The 26,863-nt window shown below is 44.0% G+C and overlaps 2 protein-coding genes and 1 pseudogene across 4 annotated transcripts in view; 1 reads left to right on the top strand and 2 right to left on the bottom strand.

The window, feature by feature from the left end:
• The window catches only part of ATAD5 (ATPase family AAA domain containing 5), a 67,080-nt gene extending 54,629 nt beyond the window's left edge, over positions 1-12,451 (bottom strand). For all 3 annotated transcript variants that reach the window (XM_055257598.2, XM_055257599.2, XM_055257600.2), the window contains exons 1-4: positions 11,957-12,451; positions 8,301-10,198; positions 7,038-7,146; positions 3,557-3,721 (exon numbers count right to left, since the gene is read on the bottom strand). In XM_055257598.2, coding sequence (XP_055113573.2) covers positions 3,557-3,721; positions 7,038-7,146; positions 8,301-10,198; positions 11,957-12,022 — 2,238 coding nt within the window. In that variant the 5' untranslated portion in view covers positions 12,023-12,451. The remainder of the gene's footprint in view (positions 1-3,556; positions 3,722-7,037; positions 7,147-8,300; positions 10,199-11,956) is intronic.
• Positions 12,452-12,576: 125 nt separating this feature from the next.
• LOC129470156 (small ribosomal subunit protein eS17-like) lies at positions 12,577-13,481 on the bottom strand (annotated as a pseudogene).
• A 6,420-nt stretch (positions 13,482-19,901) lies between these two features.
• Positions 19,902-26,863, top strand: part of CRLF3 (cytokine receptor like factor 3) — a 51,928-nt gene continuing 44,966 nt past the window's right edge. Inside the window, exon 1 of the mRNA XM_055257611.2 lies at positions 19,902-20,177. Coding sequence (XP_055113586.1) covers positions 20,049-20,177 — 129 coding nt within the window. The 5' untranslated portion in view covers positions 19,902-20,048. The remainder of the gene's footprint in view (positions 20,178-26,863) is intronic.

Genomic DNA, 26,863 nt, shown 5'->3' with positions numbered 1-26,863 from the left:
AGGGTACATTTATTATAACCATGGGCTTTCTTTTTTATTTTTATTCCTTTTTTTTTTTTTTTTTGAGATGGAGTCTCTCTCTGTTGCCCAGGCTGGAGTGCAGTGGTGTACTCTTGGCTCACTGCAACCTCCGCCTCCCGTGTTCAAGTGATTCTCCTGCCTCAGCCTCCCAAGTAGCTGGGATTAGAGGTGCGTGCCACCACGCCCAGCTAATTTTTGTATTTTTAGTAGAGATGGGGTTTCGCCATGTTGGCCAGGCTGGTCTCCAACTCCTGACAGGTGATCCGCCCGCCTCGGCCTCTCAAAGTGCTGGGATTACAGGAGTGAGCCACCGCGCCTGGCCTCATGTTTTTTTTTTAAATTGAGACAGAGTCTCACTCTGCCACCCAAGGTGGAGTGCAGTAACATGATCATGGCTCACAGCAGCCTCAAACTCTCGACCTCAAGCCATCCTCCCACCTTAGCTGCCCAAGAAGCCAGGACTACGGGCGCACACCACCACGCCTGGCTAATTTTTGTGTTTTTTGTAGAGCCAGGGTCTCCCTATGTTGACCAGGCTGGTCTCGAACTCCTGGGCTCAGGCAGTCCTCCCACCTTGGCCTCCCAAAGTACTGGGATTATAGGCGTGAGCCACCAGGCCCAAAAGGGATTTCTTTTTTGAAAAAGTAACTAATGCTGGGACGGTGGTTCACGCCTCTAATCTCAGCACTTGGGGAGGCCAAGGCGGGGGGGATCACCTGAGGTCAGGAGTTCAAGACCAGCCTGAGAAACATGGAGAAACCCCGTCTCTACTAAAAATACAAAATTAGCCGGGTGTGATGGTGCATGCCTATAATCCCAGCTACTCGGGAGGCTGAGGCAGGAGAATCGCTTGAACCCAGGAAGCGGAGGTTGCAGTGAGCCGAGATCGCGCCATTAACTCTAGCCTGGGCAACAAAAGCAAAACTCTATCTAAAAAAAAAAGCAACTAACATACGACCTGGTATTCATATGCAGAAATTTTTTAAAAAGCAACTAACAGACTGTACTCCAAATAAAACAGTCAATATGACCAAGCTATAAAAAGTCTGGTTATAGCCCTGTTGGAACTGTACATCCTAGAAATGTAATGAAGTCTGTGATTTTCCTGTCATCAGCATAGATTTACTGAGCACTTACCATGTGTGAAGCAATATAGAAGAAACTGGGAATACACAGACAAAATTCAAGAATTGGCATCAAATGTTAATCTGAAGGTAGGGGAGAGAGGGAGAGCTAGCCCATGAGCAGACAGTTTAACTAGTTATAATACAGCATGGTGAGTGCACCATCAACACAAAAAAATATACAAAAGTACGTATCAGAAAAGAAAATATTTGTCTTGAAGGCATCAGCAAGCACAGTTTTCATTATTTTATTTTATTTATTATTTATTTATTTATTTATTTATTTATTTATTTATTTATTTTTGAGACGGAGTCTCACTCTGTTACCCAGGCTGGAATGCAATGGTACGGTCTCAGCTCACTGCAACCTCCACCTCCTGGGTTCAAGTGATTCTCCTGCCTCAGCCTCCAGAGCAGCTTGGACTACAGGCACCTGCCACCACACCCAGCTAATTTTTGTATTTTTAGTAGAGATGGGGTTTCACTATGTTGGCCAGGTTGGTCTTGAACTCTTGACCTCGTGATCCACCCACCCCGGCCTCCCAAAGTGCTGGGATTACAGGTGTGAGCCACAGTGCCCAGCCATTTTTTTTTTTTTTTTTTTTTTTTGTGAGTCTAGCTTTGTTGCCTAGGCTGGAGTGCAGTGGCACGATCTCGGGTCACTGCAACCTCTGCCTCCCAGGTTCAAGCGATTCTCCTGCCTCAGCCTCCTGAGTAGCTGTGATTACGGGCTTGCGCCACCATGCCCGGCTAATGTTTGTATTTTTAGTAGAGACGAGGTTTCACCATGTTGGTCAGACTGGTCTCAAACTCCTGACCTCATGATCCTCCCACCTCGGCCTCTCAAAGTGCTGGGATTACAGGTGTGAGCCACTGTGCCCATCCCATTATTTTATTTTTTTAATTTGTTTTCAGTTTTTCTTTTTATATATTCAACCAGAAGAGTCTTGAATACAAGCACAGCTTTGAAGAGGAGGGGGTAAAATGTTCAGAATAGCCAAAAAGTGAAAACAACCCAAATGTCCATCAGGTGATGAATGGGATATTTGGCAACAGAAAGAAAAGAAATACCGAGGCTGTAACATAAATCTTGAAAACACATCCTAAGTAATAGAAGCCAGACACAAAAAACCACATGCTATACGATACCATTGATATAAAATGTCCAGAACAAGCAAATCTACAGAGACAGAAGCAGGTTAGTAGTTAGCTATGGCTGGTGGAATGAGGGGATTGGGGGGTGACAACCAAGAAGAAAAGAGTCTATTTTTGGGGAAATGAAAATGTTCTAAAATTGACTATGGCAATGGATGCACAACTCTGTCAATATACAAAAGTCACTGAATTATACACTTTAAATGGTGAAATGCATATATATGAATTATATCTCAAACTATTTTATTAGAAAGAGGTACTGACAGCTGGGCGCGGTGGCTCACGCTTGTAATCCCAGCACTTTGGGAGGCCGAGGCGGGTGGATCACGAGGTCAGGAGATCGAGAGCACGGTGAAACCCTGTCTCTACTAAAAATACAAAAAAAATTAGCCGGGCGTGGTGGCGGGCGCCTGTAGTCTCAGCTACTCGGAGAGGCTGAGGCAGGAGAATGGCGTGAACCCGAGAGGCAGAGCTTGCAGTGAGCCGAGATTGCGCCACTGCACTCCAGCCTGGGCGACAGAGCGAGACTCCGTCTCAAAAAAAAAAAAAAAAAAAAAGAAAAAGAAAGAGGTACTGACAGTTAGCAGGATCTCCAAGTTTAAGTAGGAATTCCTCACATAGAAGAGAGTACCTGGAACGTGTATTTCAAGCTGATAACAATAAAATGAATACCATGAAAACTGCACCATTTAGGGAGAAATGAACAATTCTGTGTGACTTGAGCAAAGAGTCATTTTGAAGAAAGGGAAGAGGGCCGGCACTCTAGTAGGCCAAGGCAGGTGGATCAACTGAGGTCAGGAGTTAGAAACCAGCCTGGCCAATCACCGTGAAACCCCGTCTCTACCAAAAATACAAAACTGGCCAGGCATGGTGGTACACACCCGTAATCTCAGCTACTTGGGAGGCTGAGGCAGGAGAATCACTTGAACCCAGGAGGCAGAAGTTGCAGTGAGCCGAGATCCAGCCATTGCACTCTCGCCTGGGCAACAAGAGCGAAACTCTGTCTCAAAAAAAAAAAAAAAAGGGAAGAGGTAGTTCAGCTTATGAAAGATCTTGAGTGACTTAAGAAGGATTCAAACTGTATTCTGCAGACAAAAAAAGCAGAAGGCTTTTAAAGCAAAACTGAAAATGATATTCTCTCTACCACTTCAAGCTATCACACAAACCTACCTTATAACTTTATAATGGTTTCCTTCTCCCACTCCAAACAGCAAAATAGGAGAGAATTTATACCAACAGATATTTATAATACTTACTTCTGTTTCTGACAATTTCTTCCTTTCAGGAAGTGTCTGATGTCTAGAGGAGCGCCTTAAGGGTATTGCTATTTCTTCAGTCACCTTTGACCTACTGATGTGTAAAGCTTTTGCTTTTTCAATCAATTGTTTTGCTTTTGATATGTTTTTTGAAGCATTGCTTGCCTAGATAAAAAATTGAAATATTAATTTACATCACAAGAAAATATTTTATATTTAACAACAGAAAAAAATACAATCACAAATCACATTAAATAATCAACAAAGAAATGGTTATTCAAATCTTACCAGGGACCTTAAATTGAAATGTGTCTAGTTATTATTAGTTTGCCTTTATTTCTTACTTGAAATCATCCAGGTAAATATATTTACATGTGAGCAAAACACCCAAGAGGATGTCTGTAGTACAGACTTGGCAATCTATTTTTTAATTTTAGTCACCAAATTCAGGCAAAGTACTTTCCAAATCCAAACAGTTACCCAGCCTACTATATGAATGGCTCTAGGCTGGATACTATAAAGAAAACAGTATTATAATACATGGACCTTGGCCTCAAGGTTTTTTTTTTGTTTGTTTTTGTTTTTTAACGGTGTCTAGCTCTGCTGCCAAGGCTAGAGTGCAGTGGCGTGATCTCGGCTCAGTGCAACCTCTGCCTCCCGAGTTCAAGCGATTCTCCTGCCTCAGCCTCCCAAGTAGCTGGGACTACAGGCGCACACCACCACACCCAGCTAATTTTCGTATTTTTAGTAGAGATGGGGTTTCGCCACGTTGGCCAGGCTGGTCTCAAACTCCTGACCTCAGGTGATCTGCCTGCCTCAGCCTCCCAAAGTGCTGGGATTACAGGCGTGAGCCACCACACCCATCCTCAAGCTTCTTATATATGATAAAGAAGAAAGAGCCTGGACACAGTGGCTCACGCCTCTAATCCCAGCACTTTGGGAGGCCAAGGTGGGTGGATCACCTGAGGTCAGGAGTTCCAGATCATCCTGGGTCAACATGGCGAAACCGCCGTCTCTACTAAAAATAACAAAAATTAGCTGGGCTCGGTGGCTGGCGTCTGTAATCCCAACGACTTGGGAGGCTGAGGCAGGAGAATCGCTTGAACCCGGGAAGCCAAGGTTGCAGTGTGCCAAAATCGCGCCATTGCACTCCAGCCTGGGCAACAAGAGGGAAACTCTGTCTCGAAAAAAAAAAGAAAAAAAAAGAAGATGGCCGGGTGCAGTGGCTCATGCCTGTAATCCTAGCACTTTGGGAAGCTGAGGTGGGCAGATCACAAGGTCAGGAGATTGAGACCATCCTGGCTAACACGGTGAAACCCTGTCTCTACTAAAAATACAAAAATTAGCTGGGCATGGAGGCGGGTACCTGTAGTCCCAGCTACTCAGGAGGCTAAGGCAGGAGAATGGCGTGAACCCGGGAAGCAGAGTGCAGTGAGCCGAGACCATGCCACTGCACTCCAGCCTGGGCAACAGAGCGAGACTCCGTCTCAAAAAAAAAAAAAAAAAAATATATATATATATATATCTATTTAAGCAGAGAAAAAATGTCTGGAGAGAAAAAAATCTAACTATTAAACTATTATCTGAAAGCATAAACATAAGCTGTTATGAATATGGGGCTCTTGGGAGAACCAGTTTACTCCTTATTCTCATAGAAACATTAAAAATCTGGCCAGGCACAGTCACTCATGCCTGTAATACCAGCACAGCACTGTGAGAGTCCAGGGCTGGAGGATTGCTTGAGGCTAGCAGTTCGAGACCAGCCTGGGCAAAATAGGAAGACTCTGTCTCTACAAAAATAACAAACGAAAAGAAAAAAGAAATAAAAAAGAAAAATCTCACCCAGAAAATTACTAAGATTTTCCCCTAGAGCTAGTACACAAGCCTGGATAAGTCTTCAGTGAACAACAAGGGCCCTGTGGTAAGAGGTTCATTGACAGTATGAGATAAAATAACTGATCTAAGTAAGTTTGGATAAAGGTCCCAATTTGGACACATTTAATTTTGAGACTTCTCTTGCTGGAAAATTTACTATTAAATCCCAATTTTAAGTAGTATATGAGGCAAACCAAGGTGTAATCATGTCTAAAAAAATTAAAATTGAAGCTGTCCTCTAGAATTAAATCAAGAAGAATAAAATATGTGGGACAAAGTTCATCACAGAGACTTTTAACCTTTAGCTGTAGTACAATCAGCTGGAATCTTGCATGTTTTCCAACAGACTAAAGACCATCTTTCTAACTGCTTATAGTTGTATAACTCTAGGAAAGACACTTCCCAGAATCACAAATAAAAACACGTTTCCTCACCCTATGAACTAACAGCAAGTTTCTTCATCTATAAAAAAGGGTTAAATAATATTTACTTTATGAGATTAATGATGTGAGTACTAAGCACACTGCCTAGAATGTGGTAAGATGCCAAAAAATGACAGCTGTTAAATAAAATCAAACGAGATACCAATGTAGCAGTGGTTTTCACTCAAGGATTAATTCAGAGTCACCTTGGTGGCTTTTTCGAAATACACATACCTGTACCTACTCCAATTCTGCCATGGTGGGGACAAGGAGCTTATTTTGCAGAAACAACTAAACCATTCTTATATATCTTATCTCTCCCTTTAGAGCTGTAGTTTTTCAAGTGGAAGTGATTATTTTCCCCTCCAGGGGATATTTAGCAATGTCTGGACACATTTTTGGTTGTCATTATACAGGAGTTAGTTGGGTGCTACTGGCATCTTATGGATAGAGGCCAGAGTGTTGCTAAACATCCTACAATGCACAGGACAGCCCTCCACAGCAAAGAATTATCCAGTCAAAATGTCAATAATAGCAAGGTTGAGAAACTGCTTTTCAGTCTCTAATCTATAGAAATAAATGAAAAATTCAATCATGACCTATAGGCAGTGTTACAGACTGAGTATATCCCCTGAAAATTCATATGTTGGAATCCTAACCCACTATGTAATGGTATTAGGAGGTAGGGCCTTTAGGAGGTGATTAGGTCATGAGGGTGGAGCCCCCTCTCTCTAGCTGTTCTCTACCATGTGAGACAACAACAAGACAGCTTCACCAGACACTGCATCAGCTGATGCTTTGATCATGCATTTCTCAATCCCCGTAACTGTGAGAAATATATTTCTGTCGTTTAAGCCACTCAGTCTATGGTAATTTGTTACAGGAGCCCAAACTAAGATCGGCAGTGTTAGGGAAAATGATCACGATGTAAATTCACTAAGAAAGCTTTTTATAAGTAAATTATACTCTGCCTTTATCAATTACTTTCACCACACAATAAGACATCTTAATTAACTAGAGGAATGGGATAATAGTGAAACATATCATAGGGTTGTAGTTAACCAATTTATGAAATACATGAATTTTATTTTGGCTCGTTACTTCCCATAGTAATGTGGGGTTTTTTTGTTTGTTTTTTAAGGAAACAGAATGGCACTTATAGGACTCCCTAATATTTTAATTACCTTTCTAGTCTGAGAAATAAAATCTCCATCAGTTGCTTCAGATTTCTCAGATCTTTTGTTAGATTTTTTCTTAGATTTTTTGGGAGTACTAATTCTGGTGAATTTCATTCTGAAATAAAAATAAAGTATTCAGAAACATTTTCATGATTATAACATACACAAGAATCTCAATTGAATATAGATAAAATAGAGCTCGTGCAGTGGCATCTGCATGTAATCCCAGCTACTCAGGACCCTAATATGGAAGGATTGCTTGACCCCAGGAGTTCAAGACCAGCCTAGGCAACACAGTGAGAACTTGTTTCCAGATAGATAGATAGAGATGCATAGACAGATAAATAGATAGCTAAGAACCAACTAGGGCTCCAATTTCTGGAATGTTCTGAAACAGGAGGAAAAAAATAATTTCCATCAGTTTCAAACCACTGATTCAAAAGTAATCAAACTTGCCGGGTGTGGTAGCTCACACCTGTAAGCCCAATACTTTGGGAGGCCGAGGCAGGCAGATCACTTGAGGTCAGGAGTTCAAGACTGGCCTGGCCAACATGGTAAAACCCCGTCTCTACTAAAAATACAAAAATCAGCTGGGCATGGTGGCATGCACCTGTAATCCCAGCTACTCAGGAGGCTGAGGCACGAGAATCACTTGAACCCAGAAGGTGGAGGTTGTCATGAGCTGAAATCGTGCCACTGCACTCCAGACTGGTCAACAGAGTGAGACTCCATCTCAAAATAAAATAAAATAAAATAAAAAATTAAAATTAAAAAAAAATTTTAATTACATGTGGCAAACAAAGAAGCATTTTTGAAGCTCTGTTCTTTTTCTTCCAGGCCAGGTGCAGTGGCTCACGACTATAATCCCAGCACTTTGGGAGGCCAGGTGGGTGGATTGCTTGAGCTCAGGGGTTCAAGACCAGCCTGGCCAACATGGTGAAACCCCATCTCTACTAAAAATACAAAAATTAGCTAGGCGTGGTGGCGGGTGCCTGTAGTCCCAGCCACTTGGGAGGCTGAGGCAAGAGAATTGCTTGAACCTGGGAGGTGGAGGTTGCAGTGAGCCGAGATTGCCCCACTGCACTCCAGCCTGGGTGACACAGCAAGACTCTATCTCAAAGAAAAAAAAAAAAAAAGAAATCCAGTTCTTTTTCTTTTAAACAGCTGTGTTCTAGAAAAAAAAAATACCCTCCAATACTTGAAGCATTTTTGTCCCCAGCTAATAATACATGCGGAATACTAGAATGTTAGAACAAAAACAAACCTTACCTAATAGGGCTCTCTGAATCAAAGGGTACTGTTATTAATTCTGCTGTATATAAGCTGTGCTTTTCCGGTAAGTTGGCTGCTTTTGGAGTGGAAGCCTTTAGTTGACTATTATCTTGTACATCTTCAGAATCAATACCTCTAATGGTTTCTGTAGTAGGTGTGCTGCTAATTCTTCCAGATCTTCTGGTTGACTTCGGCGTGGAAACATTTAGCAAGCTGGCTTCAGATTCAGCTTTAGACTGTGCAAGCTTAATATCTTTAACTGGTATGCTGGTTTTTCTTGACAATTTATTATTGTTACACAGAGAGGAAACCTTTAGAAGGTCATCATTTGCTGTATCTTCATAAACAAGACTTTCATTGTTAAATAAAGTGCTGCTTTTGAAAAACTCTGTTTTCCTTTGTCTTAAACTCATTCTATTTTGATACTGTTTCTCTTTTAAGAAAAAAGTTGTTTCTTTCTTTTGAGTGTTTCCCTCTCTGTTTTTGCCTGGAATAGCCCCAGTATCTAATGTTTTCTTATTCTTCTTTAGCTTTTTATTTTTCTCCTTCAGAAAACTTCCTTTATCAGTGTGTGACTGTGAATTGCCATTTTTTGAAACCATTTGGATACCAGAATTTTCCATGATTTTTTTAGAATTATCTTCTCTTCCTACTTCATGTAGAGATTTTTCATTAAGGTCTTTCTGCTTATCAGAAGACTTTTTAACTCCATTTTTAAGTGCATCTGATGCTGGCTGCCTAAATGCTTTCATAAATTGCTGTCTTTCTTCTAGAGTGCATTTTGGTTTCACAGCTTCAGAACTTCCAGCTTCCAAAACAGCCAATTCTAATTCTTCCTCCTGTATAACCACATTAGATTTTCTTTTCTGAACTGTCTGTTCATTCTCCGGATCAGATAAACTATTTTCCATTTCAAATTGCTTTTGTTTCAAGAAAATTCGGGGTATTTTCCCTGTCTTTTTGGGCGGAATAGGGTGAACCTGTGCAAGAACAGTAACTGTCTTAAAGCGTACCTGCTGGGAAATTTCAGAGTTTTCTGATTCACTTATATAACCACTTTTGACTATTTCTTCAACAGTTTCAGAAGGAACACAAATTGACATTGCAGAGTCTGGTATCTCTTCCACTTTATTTTCCTTGTGACTTTTTAAAAATTCCTCATAGGAGACAGTTATTATACTATCATTTAACTGGGCTGCTTCAGTTACGTTATCTCTAGAGTTTGCATGGCTTGTAGTATTCTCCATCTGTTTAGTATCTTTACCATCTTTTTTAAGCAAATTTAGTTCCTCTGCCAAGGGTAAGCTTTCAGATAGATCTGCTACATCTCTGCACTTCCTTTTTCTCAACTTTTTGAAGTCATTTTTTGTGGTCCCTTGTTTAGGATTTACTTTTTTAGAATTTTGCAGGGAGGTCATAGTATTTGGTTGACTTTTTGTATCTTGAATGTTTTCTGCAAGTACCTCTACTTGTTTCTTGTAATGTAAAACAGAAGTACTACTTTCCACAAAATCATTATTTAAACTGTAGTCTTCTTTGCTTTCGTCGCTACTAATTTCAATTGGAGCTTCATTTTCAGTTTTAATATTATTTAGTTGATGAGATAAATTAATCCTCTTTCTTTTCTTCTTAAACTCTACATTTGAGAACATTTCCAAAGGTGTCGTACAGTCTTTGTTGCTGTCAACAGGTACTGATTCAGATGACTTTATCTTGCACTCTTTCCCTAATTGTGTCTTCTGATTTGTGGGTGAAGTCTTTCTAAAATAATCCAGAATATTACTAGGTTTTGGTGGAGCAAAAACCCTGTCTCTAGTCTTCCCTAACGGTGATAAATATTTTGTAATTGTTTTGCAGGAAGATGTGTCATCATCTTTCCTTCGCTTTTTGCATGGCTGGCAATTTAAAAGAGAAAAAGGCACTTATTTCAAGCAATATAATACAGAATATAAATTTTAAACATGGATCTAATAGTTTACGTAATAGGATTAAAAAAAGGAAGCCTCCTTTAGGTGAAAAACATGATACATTAGAAAGAAAATAAGCTTTGAAGTTAAACCAGGCCAGGCGCGGTGGCTCACGCCTGTAATCCCAGTAATTCGGGAGGCCAAGGCGGGTGGATCACTTGAGGTCAGGAATTCGAGACCAGCCTGGCCAACGTGGTGAAACTCCGTCTCTACTAAAAATACAAAAAATTAGCTAAGCGTAGTGGTGCACGCCTGTAATCCCAGCTACTCTGGAGGCTGAGGCAGGAGAATCACTTGAACCTGGGAGGTGGAGGTTGCAGTGAGCCAAGATTGTGCCACTGCACTCCAGCCTGGGTGACAGAGCAAGACCTTGTCTCAAAAAAAAAAAAGAAAGAAATCATACATGTATTAGAAAAACGCCATTAAGTTATTATTTATAAAGCTGCAATTGTATCAAAGGCAACATACATAGGCTCTGGAGTCAGGCAAATCTAAGTTAAATGGTGGCTCTGACATTTACTGGTGTAAAATGTTAAGCAAATTACTTTTAACTTTTCCATTTACTTTTTCAAAAAATTTAACTTACTTTTAGCTACTTTTTATCTTCTTTCATTTGTAGAATACAGACAATAGATCACAGGGTTGCTATTAAGCAAAATAATGTGTTTAAGGTTCTTACCCTTAACATATTAAATGGTAAGTATCGTTATTATGAAATAGCATTTCTTAGCATTAGGGCACCAAAACCAGAAACTGTAATGGAAAGATTGATATAACAGACCACATAGAAATCAAGAACTGTGTACATCAAGTACCAGAAGACAAGCTGAGTAACTAACTGCCTTGATTTAGCAAAGGAATATCAGCATAAGAACTAAGTAAACCAAAAAAAAAAAAACCACTAAGTAGACAAGTCACTAGATTCTGAAAAAAAAAAAAAAAAAAAAAAAAACAACTGGTCGCAGTTAAATTAACATGCATACATCTAAACTCTCTTCAAGGACGCCAAGACACATGCTTCAGTTAGAATGCTAGTCCGAGATGAAAAGGTGTAAAATATAACAAGTCTACCTTAAGATGCTAGCCCACTACTTCATAGCATTAGAATCTCTTTATAATGACCGCTTAGTGCCTGTCACTGAAACCTGATAAACCCAAAAGAACATGTTACACTGCGCTTCCTAATCGCAGATACTAAGCCATGAGAAACTGTTTTCTTTAAGCACCCTGCTTGATTTCTGTAGTGACATTCTAAAGTGGCATTCCAAGCACAGGTGGATGTATGAACTAGTTGAACTAGATCTTTTTCAGCGCTAAAGTTCAGTGATTCCGTATCACGAACCCAGAACTTGACCCTGGGATCCTCTATGACATGTCGGAAGTCCAAAACATCACGTTCCACCAACATTTCGGCATCTGGGAACTGGCCGTGTTATCTGAAGTCCCCAATTTACTGTGACCCCGCAAATATCTCACAATCCAAATGTTTATCAGGACTTGTCACGACTCTAAAAAACGACACACTCTGGCAACTGTTGCACACAATGTGTCACAGCTGTGGGTCCTCACAATGTCCCACCTTTCCCCTTACAGAGGGAAAGTCAGGATCACCTTCCCCCAAGACCCACCTTCCAATCCCCCAAAACATAGAGGAAGGAACTCAACAGATCCTCGACTCGACCTCACCTCAATCTCGTAGTCCTTCACGGGAGGGGGAGCAGCTGCAGCCGCCATGGCCAGGACCCCCACCATACTCCCCGCTTCCCGGAATCCCGTCTCCTAGGACCTTACGCGGTCCAGCCCGGCCTGCCTGGAGGCCATGGACGCCATGGAGGCGGCCCGCTCCAGTAGCAGCAAGCTGCTGGGATTCTGCTGAGCCGTTTCGAATTCTCCCGCGCCCACCGACAGAGAGCGGGAGAGGAGGCTGGGCCCAGATCAGCCGAGTCGAACACGGAAAGGGGCAATGAGAAAGCGCGGGCAGCGAGATCCCTGAGGCGCGGCCAGGGTATGCAAGGTGCCCTCGAAAGCAGCGCTTCAGGCTGAGCGCTCGGGACCGGGCCCGGGCGGGGAAAGTAAGTGGACTGCAGATCGGACCACAGAGATTCGGAGGGAATTCTTGTCAATTGGGTTTTCGCGCCGTCCTGAGCGCAAGGGGCGGAGTTTACGGCTGCTTCCTGAGGCTGCGCGGACGGTGAGCCGAGAGGGCCAAAATGACTCCCTTGGAGAACTCGCGGGAGGCGGAACCATTGCACCGTGGAATTGAAAGCCAACCCGGGAACTTGGAAATTTGAACTTCTGTCCTATCAGTTTCACCGTTGAGGACGTGATTTCACTAAGTCACCTAGTCAGTTGTTGACAGAATTAAAATTTAGACTTTTAACGCCCTAGGCTAGCCCCTCTTTAAAGGCGAAATTTGAAAAATGCAGAAAAAGGAAATAATTGATTTACATTGTTACCATGCACAGTAAAATGCTAATATTTGGGCGAGCTTTCTACCTCAATATACGTCCTCTCAGGATCCGAAATTCAACTTTTATACCTATAAAAGTCGAAGTACCTATTCGACTAAGGAGGCATTTCTTTCTGTGGATTTCGTCCTCTCGAACAGCCGAGTCATTGCTTCATCTGTTTGGCCTGCGTTCAGCCCTCGCAGGGTACCTACCAGTAGTTTGCTGGTTTCTGATCTCATGCATCATTTGCATTGTTTTCATGGGTTTGGTTAGCCTTTACTTTTTCTTTTTTCTTTTTTTTCATTGTCCCAGGTTTATTGAAAACATTACAGCATTACAGAAAGACTCAAACAGCTCCCCGAGGCATTTTGAAATTCATCTCAACTGTAGGCTGAGTGACCTACAGGTTGGACAGACTGCCGAAGTCCAAAAGTTTCTGCATTTCCTTAGTGTCAGGATTCTACTTCAATGATCTGATCCAGAGCTAAGACCTCGGGAACACAATTGTCTCTCCTTTCTCTCTCCTCCTCCTGCAGCTTCATGGAGATACCTCTCTCTCACTGGCCCCCTCTGAATCCGCTTTATCAGATGCATGACATAGCCTGCTATCTTGTTGCGGGGCTTCTTGCTGGGTATAATGGTGATTTCCTCGCACACGCGCTTGTTCGTGTGGAAGTCTTTGCCCAGGAGCATGTAGTACTTTTCTATGATGACCCGAGCCGCCTTCTTTACCTCACGGTTTTGGTGCGAACGCGCCCCATGTTGGCGGGTCCTTGGTAAAACAGCTCTTTTTTTTTACGTTAAAGTTGCAAATACATTAAATATAGCATGTTACATTTGTTTGAGTGCATCGTTTTTGTTGTTGTTGTTTGTTTGTTTGCTTGAGACGGAGTCTCCCTCTGTTGCACCAGGCTGAAGTGTAGTGGCACGATCTCAAATCACTGCAATCTCCGCCTCCCGGGTTCAAGCGATTCTCCTGCCTCAGCCTCCGGAGTAGCTGAGACTACAGGCGCGTGCCACCACGCGGGGCTAATTTTTGTATTGTAGTAGAGACGGGGTTTCACCATGTTGGCCAGGCTGGTCTCGAACTCCTGACCTCAGGTGATCCGCTCAACTCGGCTTCCCAAAGTGCTGGGATTACAGGCTTGAGCCACTGCGTCTGGCACCGCGCCCCACCAGCAATTTGCTGGGTTTCTTTTTTGTTTGTTAGTTTGTTTTTTTTGAGATGGAATCTGGCTCTGTCACCCAGGCCAGAGTGCAGTGGTGCCATCTCTGCTCACTGCAACCTCCACCTCCCTGGTTCAAGCGATTCTCCTGCCTCAGCCTCCTAAGTAGCTGGGACTACAGGTGCATACCACCACGCCCAGCTAATTGTATTTTTAAGAGACAGGGTTTCACCATCTTGGCCAGGCTGGTCTGGAACTCCTGGCCTCAGGTGATCTACCTGCCTTGGCCTCCCAAAATGCTGAGATTACAGGAGTGAGCCGCTGTGCCCAGCCAATTTGCTTTTTTTCACTCAACTTTTTTTTTTTTTTTTTTTTTTTTGAGACGGAGTCTGGTTCTGTCGCCCAGGCTGAAATGCAATGGTGCGATCTTGGCTCACTGCAACCTCCACCTCTCGGGTTCAAGCAATTCTCCTGCCTCAACCTCCTGAGTAGCTAGGATTACAGGCTCGTGCCACCATGCCTGGCTAATTTTTGTGTTTTTTTTGTATTTTTAGTAGAGATGGGTCACCATGTTGGTCAGGCTGGTCTTGAACTCCTGACCTCGTGATCTGCCCGCCTGGGCCTCCCATAGTGCTGGGATTACAGGCGTGAGCCATCACACCCAGCCTCACTCAACATTTTTTTCAAAAGCCATCCACAATACATATAGATTTGATTCATTCCCTTTCTTTCCTGAGCATTCTATCTATGCAACACATTTTATTTATTCATTTCCTTATTATTATCATTTTTGTTGCTGTTGTTTTGTTTTTGTGTTTGAGACAGGGTCTCACTATGTCACCAAGCTTGAGTGCAGTGGCATGATCTCTGCTCACTGCAGCCTCAAACTTCCAGGCTCAAGCAATCCTCCCACTTCAGCCTCCCAAGTAGCTGGGACTACAGGAGTGTGCCACCACGCCCAGCTGATTTTTTGTATTTGTAGAGAAGAGGTTTTGCCATGTTGCCCAGGTTGTATTATTATTATTTTTTTGAGACAGGGTCTCACTCTGTCACCCAGGCTGGAGTGCAGTAGCACGATCACTGCTCACTGCAGCCTCCACATCCCTGGCTCAAGAGATCCCCCCACCTCAACCTCCCAATTTGCTGGGATAACACGTTCGCCATAATGCCCGGATAATTTTTGTATTTTCTGTAGAAGACAGGGTTTTGCCATGTTGCCCAGGCTGGTCTGGAACTTCCTGGGCTCAAGCAATCCTCCCTCTTTGGCCTTCCAAAGTACTGGGACTACAGGTGAGCCACCTGTATCCATTTCCTTACTGATGAATATTTAAATTGTCTCCAATTTTGTGTTATTCAAATGCTGAGGCAATGAACAGTCTTGTCCATGTTTTCTTCAACACATGTAATGTTTCTCTAGGATTCACATCTAGAAATGGGATTGTTGGGTTATACAGGGTATTCTCTAGTGCTTTTTATTCTTCTGAGTTACAAAGCATTTAAACTGCATTAAGTTGTTAAGCATTTCCACTGAGTATTTTTAGATACATAGTATTTTACCAACCCTTATTTAGGAGCTCATGGCTTTTATCAATTTTAATCTAAATGAACTCTCACATTGTAAAGCAATTCAGTTTACAGAGTGCCCATGTCATTTTAGATTATCTTCCCCATCTGTCTAACACCTACTTTTTTTTTTTTTTTTTTTTTTGAGACGGAGTCTTGCTCTGTCACCCAGGCTGGAGTGCAGTGGCACAATCTCGGCTCACTGCAAACTCTGCCTCCCGGGTTCATGCCATTCTCCTGCCTCAGCCTCTCCGAGTAGCTGGGACTACAGGCACCCGCCACCACGCCCGGCTAATTTTTTCTATTTTTAGTAGAGACGGGGTTTCACCGTGGTCTCGATCTCCTGACCTCGTGATCCGCCCGCCTCGGCCTCCCAAAGTGCTGGGATTACAAGCGTGAGCCACCGCGCCCGGCGTAACACCTACTTTTAAAAATCGTTATTGTTGGCTGGGCGGGGTGGCTCATGCCTGTAATCCCAGCACTTTGGGAGGCCAAGGCAGGCGGATCACCTTAGGTCATGAGTTCGAGACCAGCCTGACCAACATAGTGAAAAACTCATCTCTACTAAAAATACAAAATTAGCCGGGTGTGGTAGCACACGCCTGTAATCCTAGCTACTCAGGAGGCTGAGAATCACTTGAACCCAGGAGGCAGAGGTCACAGTTAGCCAATATCGCGCCACTGCACTCCAGCCTGGATGACATGAGAGTGAGACTCTGTCTCAAAAAAATTAAAGAAAGGAAGAAAATAAAGAAAAAATATGGGTGGGGCATAGTGGCTCAGGCCTATAATCAGAGCACTTTGGAAGACCAAGGCAGGGAACTGCTTGAGCCCACGAGTTCTAGATCAGCCTGGGAAACATACAGAGGCCCTGCCTCTACAAAAAAAAAAAAAAACTTTAAGGCTGAGGCCGGGAGCAGTGGCTCACGACTATCATCCCAGCACTTTGGGAGACTGAGGCAGGTGGATCCTCTGAAGTCAGGAGTTCAAGATCAGCCTGGCCAACATGGGGAAACCCCATCGCTACTAAAACTACAAAAATTAATGGGAGTGGTGGCTCACGGCTCTAGTCCTTGCTACTCGGGAGGCTGAGGCAGGAGAATTGCTTGAACCCGGGAGGCGGAGGTTGCAGTGAGCCGAGATCGTGCCACTGCACTCCAGCCTGGGTAGCAGAGCAAGACTCCATCTCAAAAAAAAAAAAAAAAAAATTAAGACTGGGTGCAGTGGCTCACACCTGTAATCCCAACACTTGGAGGCCAAGACAGATGGATTGCTTGAGGTCAGGAGTTCAAGACCAGCCTGGCCAACTTGGTGAAATCCCATGTCTACTGAAATATAAAAATTAGAGCCAGGCATGGTGGCTCACGCCCGTAATCCCAGCACTTTGGGAGGCTGAGGCAGGCGGATTACAAGGTCAGGAGTTCAAGGCCAGCCTGACCAACATAGTGAAACCCCGTCTCTACTAAAAATACAAGAAATTAGCCAAGAGTGGTGGCCAGTGCCTGTAATCCCAGCTACTCAGGAGAATGGGGCAGGAGAAGCGCTTGAACCAGGGAGGCAGAGGTTGCAATGAACCGAGATCGTGCCACTGTACTCCAGCCTGGGTGACAGTGCAGGACTCCATCTCAAAAAAACAAAAACAAAAACAAAAAAAGAAAACACAAAAATTAGCTGGGTGTAGTGGTGGGCGCCCGTAATCCCAGCTACTCTGGAGGCTGTGACAGGAGAATTGCTTGAATCCAGGAGGTGGAGGTTGCAGTGAGCCGAGATGGTGCCACTACACTCCAGCCTGGACAACAGAGGGAGACTCTACAAACAAACAAACAAAATTTAAAAAGTATCTGGGTCTACTGGCAGGTGTCTATAATCCTACCTACTAGGCAGACTGAGGTGGGAGAATCGTTTGAGCCCAGGAGATCAAGGGTGCAGTGAATCCTGATTGTGTCACTGCACTCCAGCCTGTGTGACAGGTGACAGGCGAGCCCCTGTCTCAAAAAAAAGCTGGAATGAAAGGTGGAGTCAGAGAGCAAAAAATTGTCAACTGTGTGTCCAGTACAGTTAGGAGCTTTCTTTTTTTTTTTTTTTTTTTTGAGACGGAGTTTTGCTGTGTCGCTCAGACTGGAGTGCAGTGGCACTATCTCAGCTCACTGCAACCTCTGCCTCCTGGGTTCAAGCAATTCTCCTGCCTCAGCCTCCTGAGTAGCTGGGATTACAGGTGCATGCCACCACCACGCCCGGCCAATTTTTTGTATTTTCAGTAGAGATGAGGTTTCACCCTGTTGGTCAGGCTGTTCTTGAACTCCTGACCTCGTGATCCACCCACCTCGGCCTCCCAAAGTGCTAGGATTACAAGCGTGAGCCACCACGCCCAGCCCAGTTAGGAGCTTTCTGAGAAGAGGCTGGAGACAGGAGAGGGAAAAAGCCTTTGCTGACCAGATGACCAGTGTATTCTGATCTGAATCCAACTCCCTGGTTATAACTTGATTTTCCAGCTATTGTGATTTTTTCAACATTTATATTCCTATTGTAAATAAATAAATTGGCAAGCTGCTTAGTTTGTTTCTTGTGAGTCCTATTAGCAAGAGGCTGTCCCCTGGAACCCTCCGGGTACACTTGAAAAGTCAGTTCTAGACCAATGTGATGCCATGGAGATATCTCTGTATATGGCTAGCTGACATCTACTTCTAAACCAGCTTCCTCTCTGTGACGGACGAGAGCATTTACTCTTTAGGAACTCATGCTCTAAATTTAAAAACAATGCATCTAAAAATGTCAAGTCTAGGGGTAAGCAGTTTTAGAATATTTCCTTCAATTTTCTTATTTGTTTTGTTTTTGGGTATAGTGTAGATATATTAGATACACACTTCTTGCCTTCCATCAGACTAAGAAAACAAAGTTGAATGAGACCAAGATTCGTGTCTTGGTTTTATGGAAGTTTTCCTTGTAATTTTACTTATTTATTTATTTTTATTTTTGTAGACATAGGGTCTTGCTATGTTACCCAGGTTGGTCTCTAACTCCTAGGCTCAAGGAATCCTCCCACCTCAGCCTCCTGAATTGGTGGGACCACAGGAGGGCGCCACACACGCGGCTAATTATTATTTTAAATCTTTTTGTAGAGATGAGGTCTCCTCATGTTGCAAAGGCTGGTCTCAAACTCCTGGGCTCAAGCAATCCTCCCGCCTCAGCTTCCCAAGATTACTGGTGTGAGCCACCACGCCCTGCCCATAAGGTTTTATTACATACAGTCACACCTATTGTGACAGATACCTTCTGGTCCGGCAAGCCTAAGCCCAGCTTATTCACTACGGTCCTTACAGATAACACCTGCCAACACCCTTCTTGAACTTGTGCCAGAATTGCTGTCCTGCTGGTCATCTCTTGGGCCTCTCTCTTGGATCCCTCATTCGTCCACGAGCTTCTGGGTGGTGACAAGTGGGTTTTGTTGTTTTTTGAGACCGAGTCTCATTTTGTTGCCCAGGTTGGAGTGCAGTGGCACAATCTTGGCTCACTGCAACCTCTGCCTCCCTGTTCAAGCAATTATCCTGCCTCAGCCCTCGAGTAGCTGGGATTACAGGCGCCCACCACCACACCCGGCTAATTTTTGTATTTTTAGTAGAGATGAGGTTTCACCAGGTTGGCCATGGCTGCTCTTGAACCTCTGACCTCAGTGATCCACCCGTCTCGGCCTCCCAAAGTGCTGGGATTACAGGCGTGAGCCACCGCTCCCCGCTGACACCTGGGTCTTAGTAACCTCCCCTAAGGCCTGCTCTGCTCTTAAGGACCGGGGCTTTGTCATCAGATCTGGGCTCAAATCTTGCAGCTTGGAAAAGTCGATTCGCTACTTTTTAAAATTGTTAATTTAAAAAAAGTATTTTTTATTTAGAGACAGGGTCTGGCTCTGTCGCCCAGGCTGGAGTGCAGTGGCTCCATCACAGCTCACTACAGCCTCGGCCCCCCGGCTTAAGCGATCCACCCAACTCAGCCTCACGAGTAGCTAGCTGGGACCACAGGCGTGCTCCACTACGTGTTGCTAGTAGTAGCAGTAGTAGTAGTAGTAATAGTAATAGTAGTAGTATTTTTGGTGAGAGAGGGTTTCGCCGTGTTGCCCAGGCTGGTCTCGAACTCCAGAGCTCAAGGCATCTGCCCGCCTCAGCCTCCCAAAGTACTGGGACTGCAGGTGTGAGCCACCGCGCCGGGCCGATTCCCCCCTTTATCCCTCAATTTCCTCGTCTGAGCAATGGAGATACAGGTAGGGCTGAAGGTCAGGCAAGAATGCGATGAGCTGTGAGAAGCACTTGGCAAGGTGCTGGTTATCAACCTTGCCAGGCCTCAGCACGTTTCCCAAAGAGGCCCAGCCAGCGGCGTTGTGCCGCAGCACGGAAGAGGCGGGGTGAGCTGCGGGGCGGGCGGCGCTGGGACCCGGACGCCACCCGCGCGAGGCGCCGCCGTGCGACCGTCAATCAAGGTCGTCGTGGGGCGTGGCGCGGCGGGGCGGGGCGGGGCGGTGCTTCCGCCTGAGCGAGGCAGCGCCGGGCCGCTCGGAGGCGCTCGGCATAGTCGGGAACCCGCGCTAGGTGTCACCGGCCGCGCGGCCAGATGAGGGGGGCGATGGAGCTGGAGCCTGAGCTGCTGCTGCAGGAGGCCCGCGAAAACGTGGAGGCAGCGCAGAGCTACCGGCGGGAGCTGGGTCACCGGCTTGAGGGGCTGCGGGAGGCGCGGAGGCAGGTCGGAGGGCCACACCCACAGGGACGCTGTGGGCCCGGGGGTGGCGCGGGTGCCGGTCGAGGGCAGGGAGGGCTTTGAGGGGTGGGAGTGTCCGAAAACTCTGGAGGAGGGAAGAGGCATTCATTTGAAAGAAGACCTAGTGGAGTCTGGGAACGGGGAAGGTGGGAGTTGGGGAGGTCGTAAGGGGAAGTTTTGGGGGTGGAGGGAGGGTGTGAGGAGCGTTCACTAAACTGTGGGGCAGCGATGGGAGTAGCGGTGGCGTCCGAAGTTTGGGAGAGTGAGGGACCAGAGCAGAATCCGAGGGGGTCGTGCGGGTAGTGATGAGTCGGGGGAGGAGGAGACTATTTGGTGAAACCTGCGGTGGGTAGACATTGATTTTAGAGAGTCTGAGGAAAAGGTGGGACAGTGACCTGGAAGAGCTGAAAGTGGAGACAAAATGGGTATTGGAAGGGGAGGACTAAGGGGCGAGAGTGAGGGAGAGGTAGGGATTGAGAAGCAGTAGCGTTGACACTAAATAAATGCGGTTAATGCCTGAATAATATGTCATACGATCTTGAATGCTTTTTAAAAAATCATTTAGAGTAATCCCGTTCTAGAAGGTTTAAAATTTAAGGTGAAGGTGAAGCTATGTCGGAAGAGCAGAAAGAAAATGATTTCATTTTCCTTGAGAGGGAATACAAAGGTATAGAGAAATGGAAAAATAGATTTTAAGAGAGGAGTGCTGAAAGGAAAAGCTAAATATACTTTCAAGTGGTGCAGTTATCTGTTTCACAGGGCAAGAGTTATCAAAGATACAGGAAAGCCATATGGTTTCTCTATACCCTCGAACATATATAGAAAAAGATATAACCCGCTGCCAATTGGAGATAGGACGGATAATCTTCAGGCTACTATTAACGCAGCTGCTTAATAAGTGCTTTTTGAGTGAGTGGGATTCCATCTGAATTTCTCTGGGTCATACTTGATATTAATCTAGATGGTCGTCTTAGCACTTCCTTGCTGCATAGAACCTGAAAATGATAGAAAAGTGCTGTGCTAACAGCGTCTTTGGATATTCTCATCATTAAGGACTCAACGTGTTTTGGGTTTTATATATATATATAACATATACAAACATATATAAGTATGTATATATATAATCTGTTTTTTTTTTTTGAGACGGAGTCTCACTGTGTCGCTCAGGGTGGAGTGCAGTGGCACTATTTCGATTCACTGCAACAACCTCCGCCTCCCGGATTCAAGCGCTCAGCCTCCTGAGTAGCTGGGATTACAGGTCTGCGCCACCACACCCGGCTAATTTTTGTATTTTTAGTAGAGAGGAGGTTTCACCAAGTTGGCCAGGATGATCTTGAACTCCTGACCTCGTGATCCACCTGCCTCAGCCTCCCAAAGTGCTGGGATTACAGACGTGAGCCATCGCGCCCGGCCGGGTTTTATATATTTAAAAATATTTGTAAAGCCAGTGTAGGCCAGACATCATTTGTATTTTAGTAGCGAAACCAGAAGCAGAATCTAGATATGATTATGCTGATTTGGTGAATACTTTTCAAGGCCTTTCAATGCGCTCATCTCTATTTCTCTTTGAAAATATCTGCATTATTCCTTCTGCTCTTTTGAAATAGGGACTCTAGATGTAAGACATTGTATAAGAAGAAAGATATTAAAATACCGTCTAACATTTCAGTCAGTTAAGATGTATTATATATGACCATGATTATTGTTTTTGTATTAGCAATTAAGAATCAGAGTTGACACTAAATGAGTGAGTTTAGCACCTGGGAGTAATTAATTTCTCGTGATATTGGATGCATTAAAAAAAACATGTGATTACATCCTAGATGGTTCAGTATTCAATTTTCAAACCTACATTTTTTTCAGTTTTATATCCAACAATTTAAATACAGGACACGCTTTTCTGTAGTTTAGTTTATTATGAGCTTTGTTTTGTTTTGTTTTGTTTTTGAGGCCAATTGTCTTGGGCTTGAGACAGAAAACACTAAATGAACATCCATCACAATTAGGTTTCTGATGACATTGCCTTCTGACTAGACTGAGTAATAATGTAGTTCTCTTTTGTGAGTGTGAGTCTCCTTTGGGAATGTCTTTTGTGCCAGTGGCAGTTACAACAGCATCTCTCGAAGCTAACTCTAGTGGATTGTGCATGTTTGGGTTTGTGGCATAAGTCCTCTGTCAACTTGCATTTTAAGGAAAGTCTATGGTACAAAAATATTATCAAAATAAGCAGCTGCTTTTGTTTGGTGGTTTGGATATTTTTAGGGTTCTAGTCATTTTCAGAATAACTATGTAAAATATATGGCACTTTAGTCAACGATTTTGCGTGGGAGAAGCATGAGAAGAGCAGAGAGGAAGGGATGCCACCTGTTGTCTGTATTTTTTACTTGCTGATTTTATATCTTTTTGGCATATGATTTATTTTCTTTTTTTTTGGTGGGGTGCAGACAGGGTTTTGTTACATTTCCCAGGCTGGTCTCCAACTCCTGGGCTCAAAATATCCTCCCACCTCAGCCTTCCAGTGATGGAATTACAGGTATGAGCCACTGTGCTACCTGGCATGTGACTTTTTTATTGAGATATAATTCACATGCCATAAAAGTCATGCCTTAAAGTTTACAATTCAATGGTTTTTAGTATATTCATAGAGTTGTCCAACCATCACCAGTGTCTAATTCAAGTATATATTCATCACCCCCAAAAGAACTCCTTAGCTGTCACTCCCATACCCCCTGGCAACCACAAAACTACTTTGTCTCTATGGATTTGCCTATTCTGGTCATTTCGTATAAATGAACTCATACAGTATGTAGCCCCTTGTGACTGACTTCTTTGACTTAGAATAATGTTTCAAGGTTCATTGATGTGGTAGCATGTAACAGTACTTTAGACCTTTTTATGGCTGAATAATTGTTATGTAGATATACCACATTTTATTTATCCATTCATCAATGGACATTTGGATTATTTCCACTTTTGACTATTATGAATAATGCTTCTATAAAGAATTTGTAGACAACTTTTTGTGTGGACATGTTTTCAGTTGTTTTAGAATATAGCTAGGAATTGGTGGATCACATGTTAACTTTTTGTTTAACCTTTTCTGAAACTCTTGGCATCCTTTTTTTTTTTTTTTTGAGACAGGACCTCACTCTGTCACCCAGGCTGGAGTGCAGTGGCACAATCTCGGCTCACTGCAAGCTCTGCCTCTCAGGCTCAAGTGATCCTCCCATCTCGGTGTGCTGAGTAGCTGGGACTACAGGCACGTGCCATCACACCTGGCTAATTTTTTGTATTTTTGGTAGAGATGGGGTTTCGCCATGTTGTCCAGCCTCTTGGGCTCAGATGAACACCCACTTTGGCCTCCCAAAGTGTTGGGATTACAGGCTTGAGCCACCGCACCCAGCCTCTTTTTTTTTTTTTTTTTTTGAGCCAGAGTCTTGCTCTGTCACCCAAGCTGGAGTGCAATGGCATGATCAGTACTCACTGCAGCCTCGACTTCCTAGGCTCAAGCCATCCTCCTGTCTCAGATCCCCAAGTAGCTGGGGCTCTAGGTACACATCACCACGCCTGCCTAATTTCGTTTGATTTTTTTAGTAGAGATGATGTCTTCCTGTGTTTCCCAGACCGGTTTCTTTTTCTTTTTTTTTTTTTTTGAGAGAGTCTTGCTCTTTTGCCCAGGCTGGAGTGAAGTGGCACAATCTTGGCTCATTGCAACCTTCAGCTCCCTGCAACCTTAGGCTCACGGCAACCTCCACCTCCTGGATTCAAGAGATTCTCCTGCCTCAGCCTCCCGCATAGCCAGGATTACAGGCGTCTGCCACCATGCCCATCTACTTTTTGTATTTTTACTAGAGACAGGGTTTCACCATGTTGGCCAGGCTGGCCTTGAAGTCCTCACCTCAGGTGATCCTGCCCACCTCAGCCTCCCAAAGTGCTGGGATTACCACTGTGCCTGGGTGAGCCACCGTGCCCAGCTGCCAGGCCGATTTCTAACTCTTGAGCTCAAGCAATCCTCTTGCCTCGGCCTCCCAAAGTACTGGTATTACAGGTGTGAGCCACTGCATCCGGCCTATCATTTATCTTTGCTTTAGTTTCTTATCCTTTAAACTCTAGCATGAAATTTGTCTCGTGTTGAGAAATCATGTTGTATGAACATTTAGAAGGAAGAAGAATAAAAATGTTTTTAAGTTATTCTGTCAAAACTGCCAAAATGTAGCAGTTTCTCCTCTTGTGGTTAAGTTTGGGCTCTACCCTCTGTTTTCAGAGAAAAGGAAGTTCTGTGTAGGAATGCAAGGATTGTCTGTAACTCTTAATGTTTGAATAAGTTAAAGGCTAGAAAGCTGTTCATTGTCTTCAGGAAATCAGATAATGTTTACAGCCAACTTGGCCTAGCTGATGTTGAAATCATTAAGAATAGTTCTCTATAGCTCGCTGGAGTCCTTGGTACTAAGATGTAAATACCAAAGAAATTAACTCCCACTGTCCTTAAATATTCATTTGTTCATTCACTCAATAAATATTTATTGGGTGCCTACTGTAGGGCTGAGAAACTTCTAGGTCCTAGATTCTGTGTTCAAGGAAATAGATCACTGCCCTCATGGATTTATGCTTTCCTCTTTCCTTTGGTGGCTGATACTTAGGTTACTACCCCTAAAAACAAAACAAGAAAAATATAAGTTCTATTTGTGTATTCATTTTTAGATTTCACTTCTATTATGTCTTTCATCACTTGTCCTATTTCTACAGCATTGGCCTTTCTGTTTGTTATAAGTAGAGATCCAGCCTGGCCAATATGGTGAAACCCCGTCTCTACTAAAAAAATACAAATTAGCCAGGTGTGGTAGCGGGCGCCTGTAGTCTCAGCTACTTGGGAGGCTGAGGCAGGAGAATTGCTTGAGCCGGGGAGGCAGAGGTTGCAGTGAGCCAAGATCACACCACTGCACTCCAGCCTGGGCGACAGAGCGAGACTCCATCTCAAAAACAAAAACATAAGTAGAGATAACTGATCAAAATGTCATGTAGTGATGTCAGCTGGCCACTCAGGCCTCACAGAGTGGCACCACCTTGATGACATTGCCGAAGTCAGGGCCTGGTCTTTAAGCTTTGTAAGTCCAAAAACTTCATCTTTGTACATTATCAAAGGGGAATTAGTTGAGGTACTGGAGGTGTCTACAGTGAGAAATGCCAGTATTTTAGTCTGTGTGTTCTAGTTCACTATAAAATGACTATGTTGGCTTTCATGTACCTTTTGGTATTCTGATTCAGTATTTCTCAGGACACTGACAAAAGCAAGTCTCTGCTCCTTCAAGAGCAAATGGTAAGATCCTGGTACCTAATTAAGATACTAGTTGGTGGCTGGGCACAGTGGCTCACGCCTGTAATCCCAGCACTTTGGGAGGCCAAGGCGGGTGGATCACATGAGATCAGGAGTTCGAGACCAGCCTTCAACATGGCAAAACCCTGTCTCTACTAAAAATATAAAAAAAAATTAGCCAGGTGTGGTGGCATGCACCTGTAATTCCAGCTACTCTGGAGGCTGAGGCAGGAGAATTGCTTATACCTGGGAGGTGGAGGTTGCAGTGAGCCAAGATGGCACCACTGCACTCCAGCCTCAGCAACAGAAGAAGACTGTCTCAAAAAAAAAAAAAAAAAAAAAAAAAACCACCCAAAAGTTATTTCAAAAAACCAAGACAGGAAGTCTTAGTAGCTTAGCAAAGAAAAGAAAGCTGTTGGCCAGGCGTGGTGGCTCACACCTATAATCCCAGCATTTTGGGAGGCCAAGGTGGATGGATCACCTGAGGTCAGGAGTTTGAGACAAGCCTGACCCATATGATGAAAACCTGTGTTTACTAAAAATACAAAAATTAGCTGGGTGTGGTGGTGGGCGCCTGTTATTTCAGCTACTCGGGAGGCTGAGGCAAGAGAATTGCTTGAACCCAGGAGACAAAAGTTGCAGTGAGCCGAGATCGTGCCACTGCACTCCAGCCTGGGCAACAGGAGTGAAACTGTCTCAGAAAAAAAAAAAAAGGAAAAGAAAAGAAAGCTGTTATTGCTCCTTTTATCTCCCACTTCCCCTTCTGTTACCCATTTTCAAAACACTACAAAAATCTGAGTATAATTTGTTACAGTAGTAGTATTTAAAGTGTCCCTATTATGGTATTCTAAGATAAGGTTAAATCCAGATACAGGGAAAACCAAGAACAGATGAAATCTTTTTTTTTTTTTTTTAATGAAGTTTCGCTCTTGTCGCCGAGACTGGAGTGCAACGGTGCAATCTTGGCTCACTGCAACCTCCACCTCCCAGGTTCAAGTAGTTCTCTTGCCTCAGCCTCCCGAGTACCTGGGATTACAGGTGCCTGCCACCACGCCCAGCTAATTTTTGTATTTTTAGTAGAGATGGGGTTTCACCATGGTGAAGGCTGGTCTCAAACTCCTGACCTCAGGTGATCCGCCCATCTTGGCCTCCCAAAGTGCTGGGATTACAGGCGTGAGCCACCGCACTCAGCCCAGATGAAATAATTTTAAAATAACCTATAATTCTACTACTTACAGACAACTGCAGTTAACTTTTTTCTTTTTTGGGGGGAGGGGGGATGGAGTCTCACTCTGTCGCCAGGCTGGAGTGCAGTGGCACCATCTCGGCTCATTGCAACCTCTGCCTCCTGGGTTCA

Source organism: Symphalangus syndactylus, chromosome 20, assembly GCF_028878055.3.
Source record: "Symphalangus syndactylus isolate Jambi chromosome 20, NHGRI_mSymSyn1-v2.1_pri, whole genome shotgun sequence".
NCBI classification, from domain to species: domain Eukaryota; kingdom Metazoa; phylum Chordata; class Mammalia; order Primates; family Hylobatidae; genus Symphalangus; species Symphalangus syndactylus.
The sequence above is the reverse complement of the archived record's forward strand: the minus strand, read 5'-3'. Positions and strand labels throughout refer to the sequence as shown.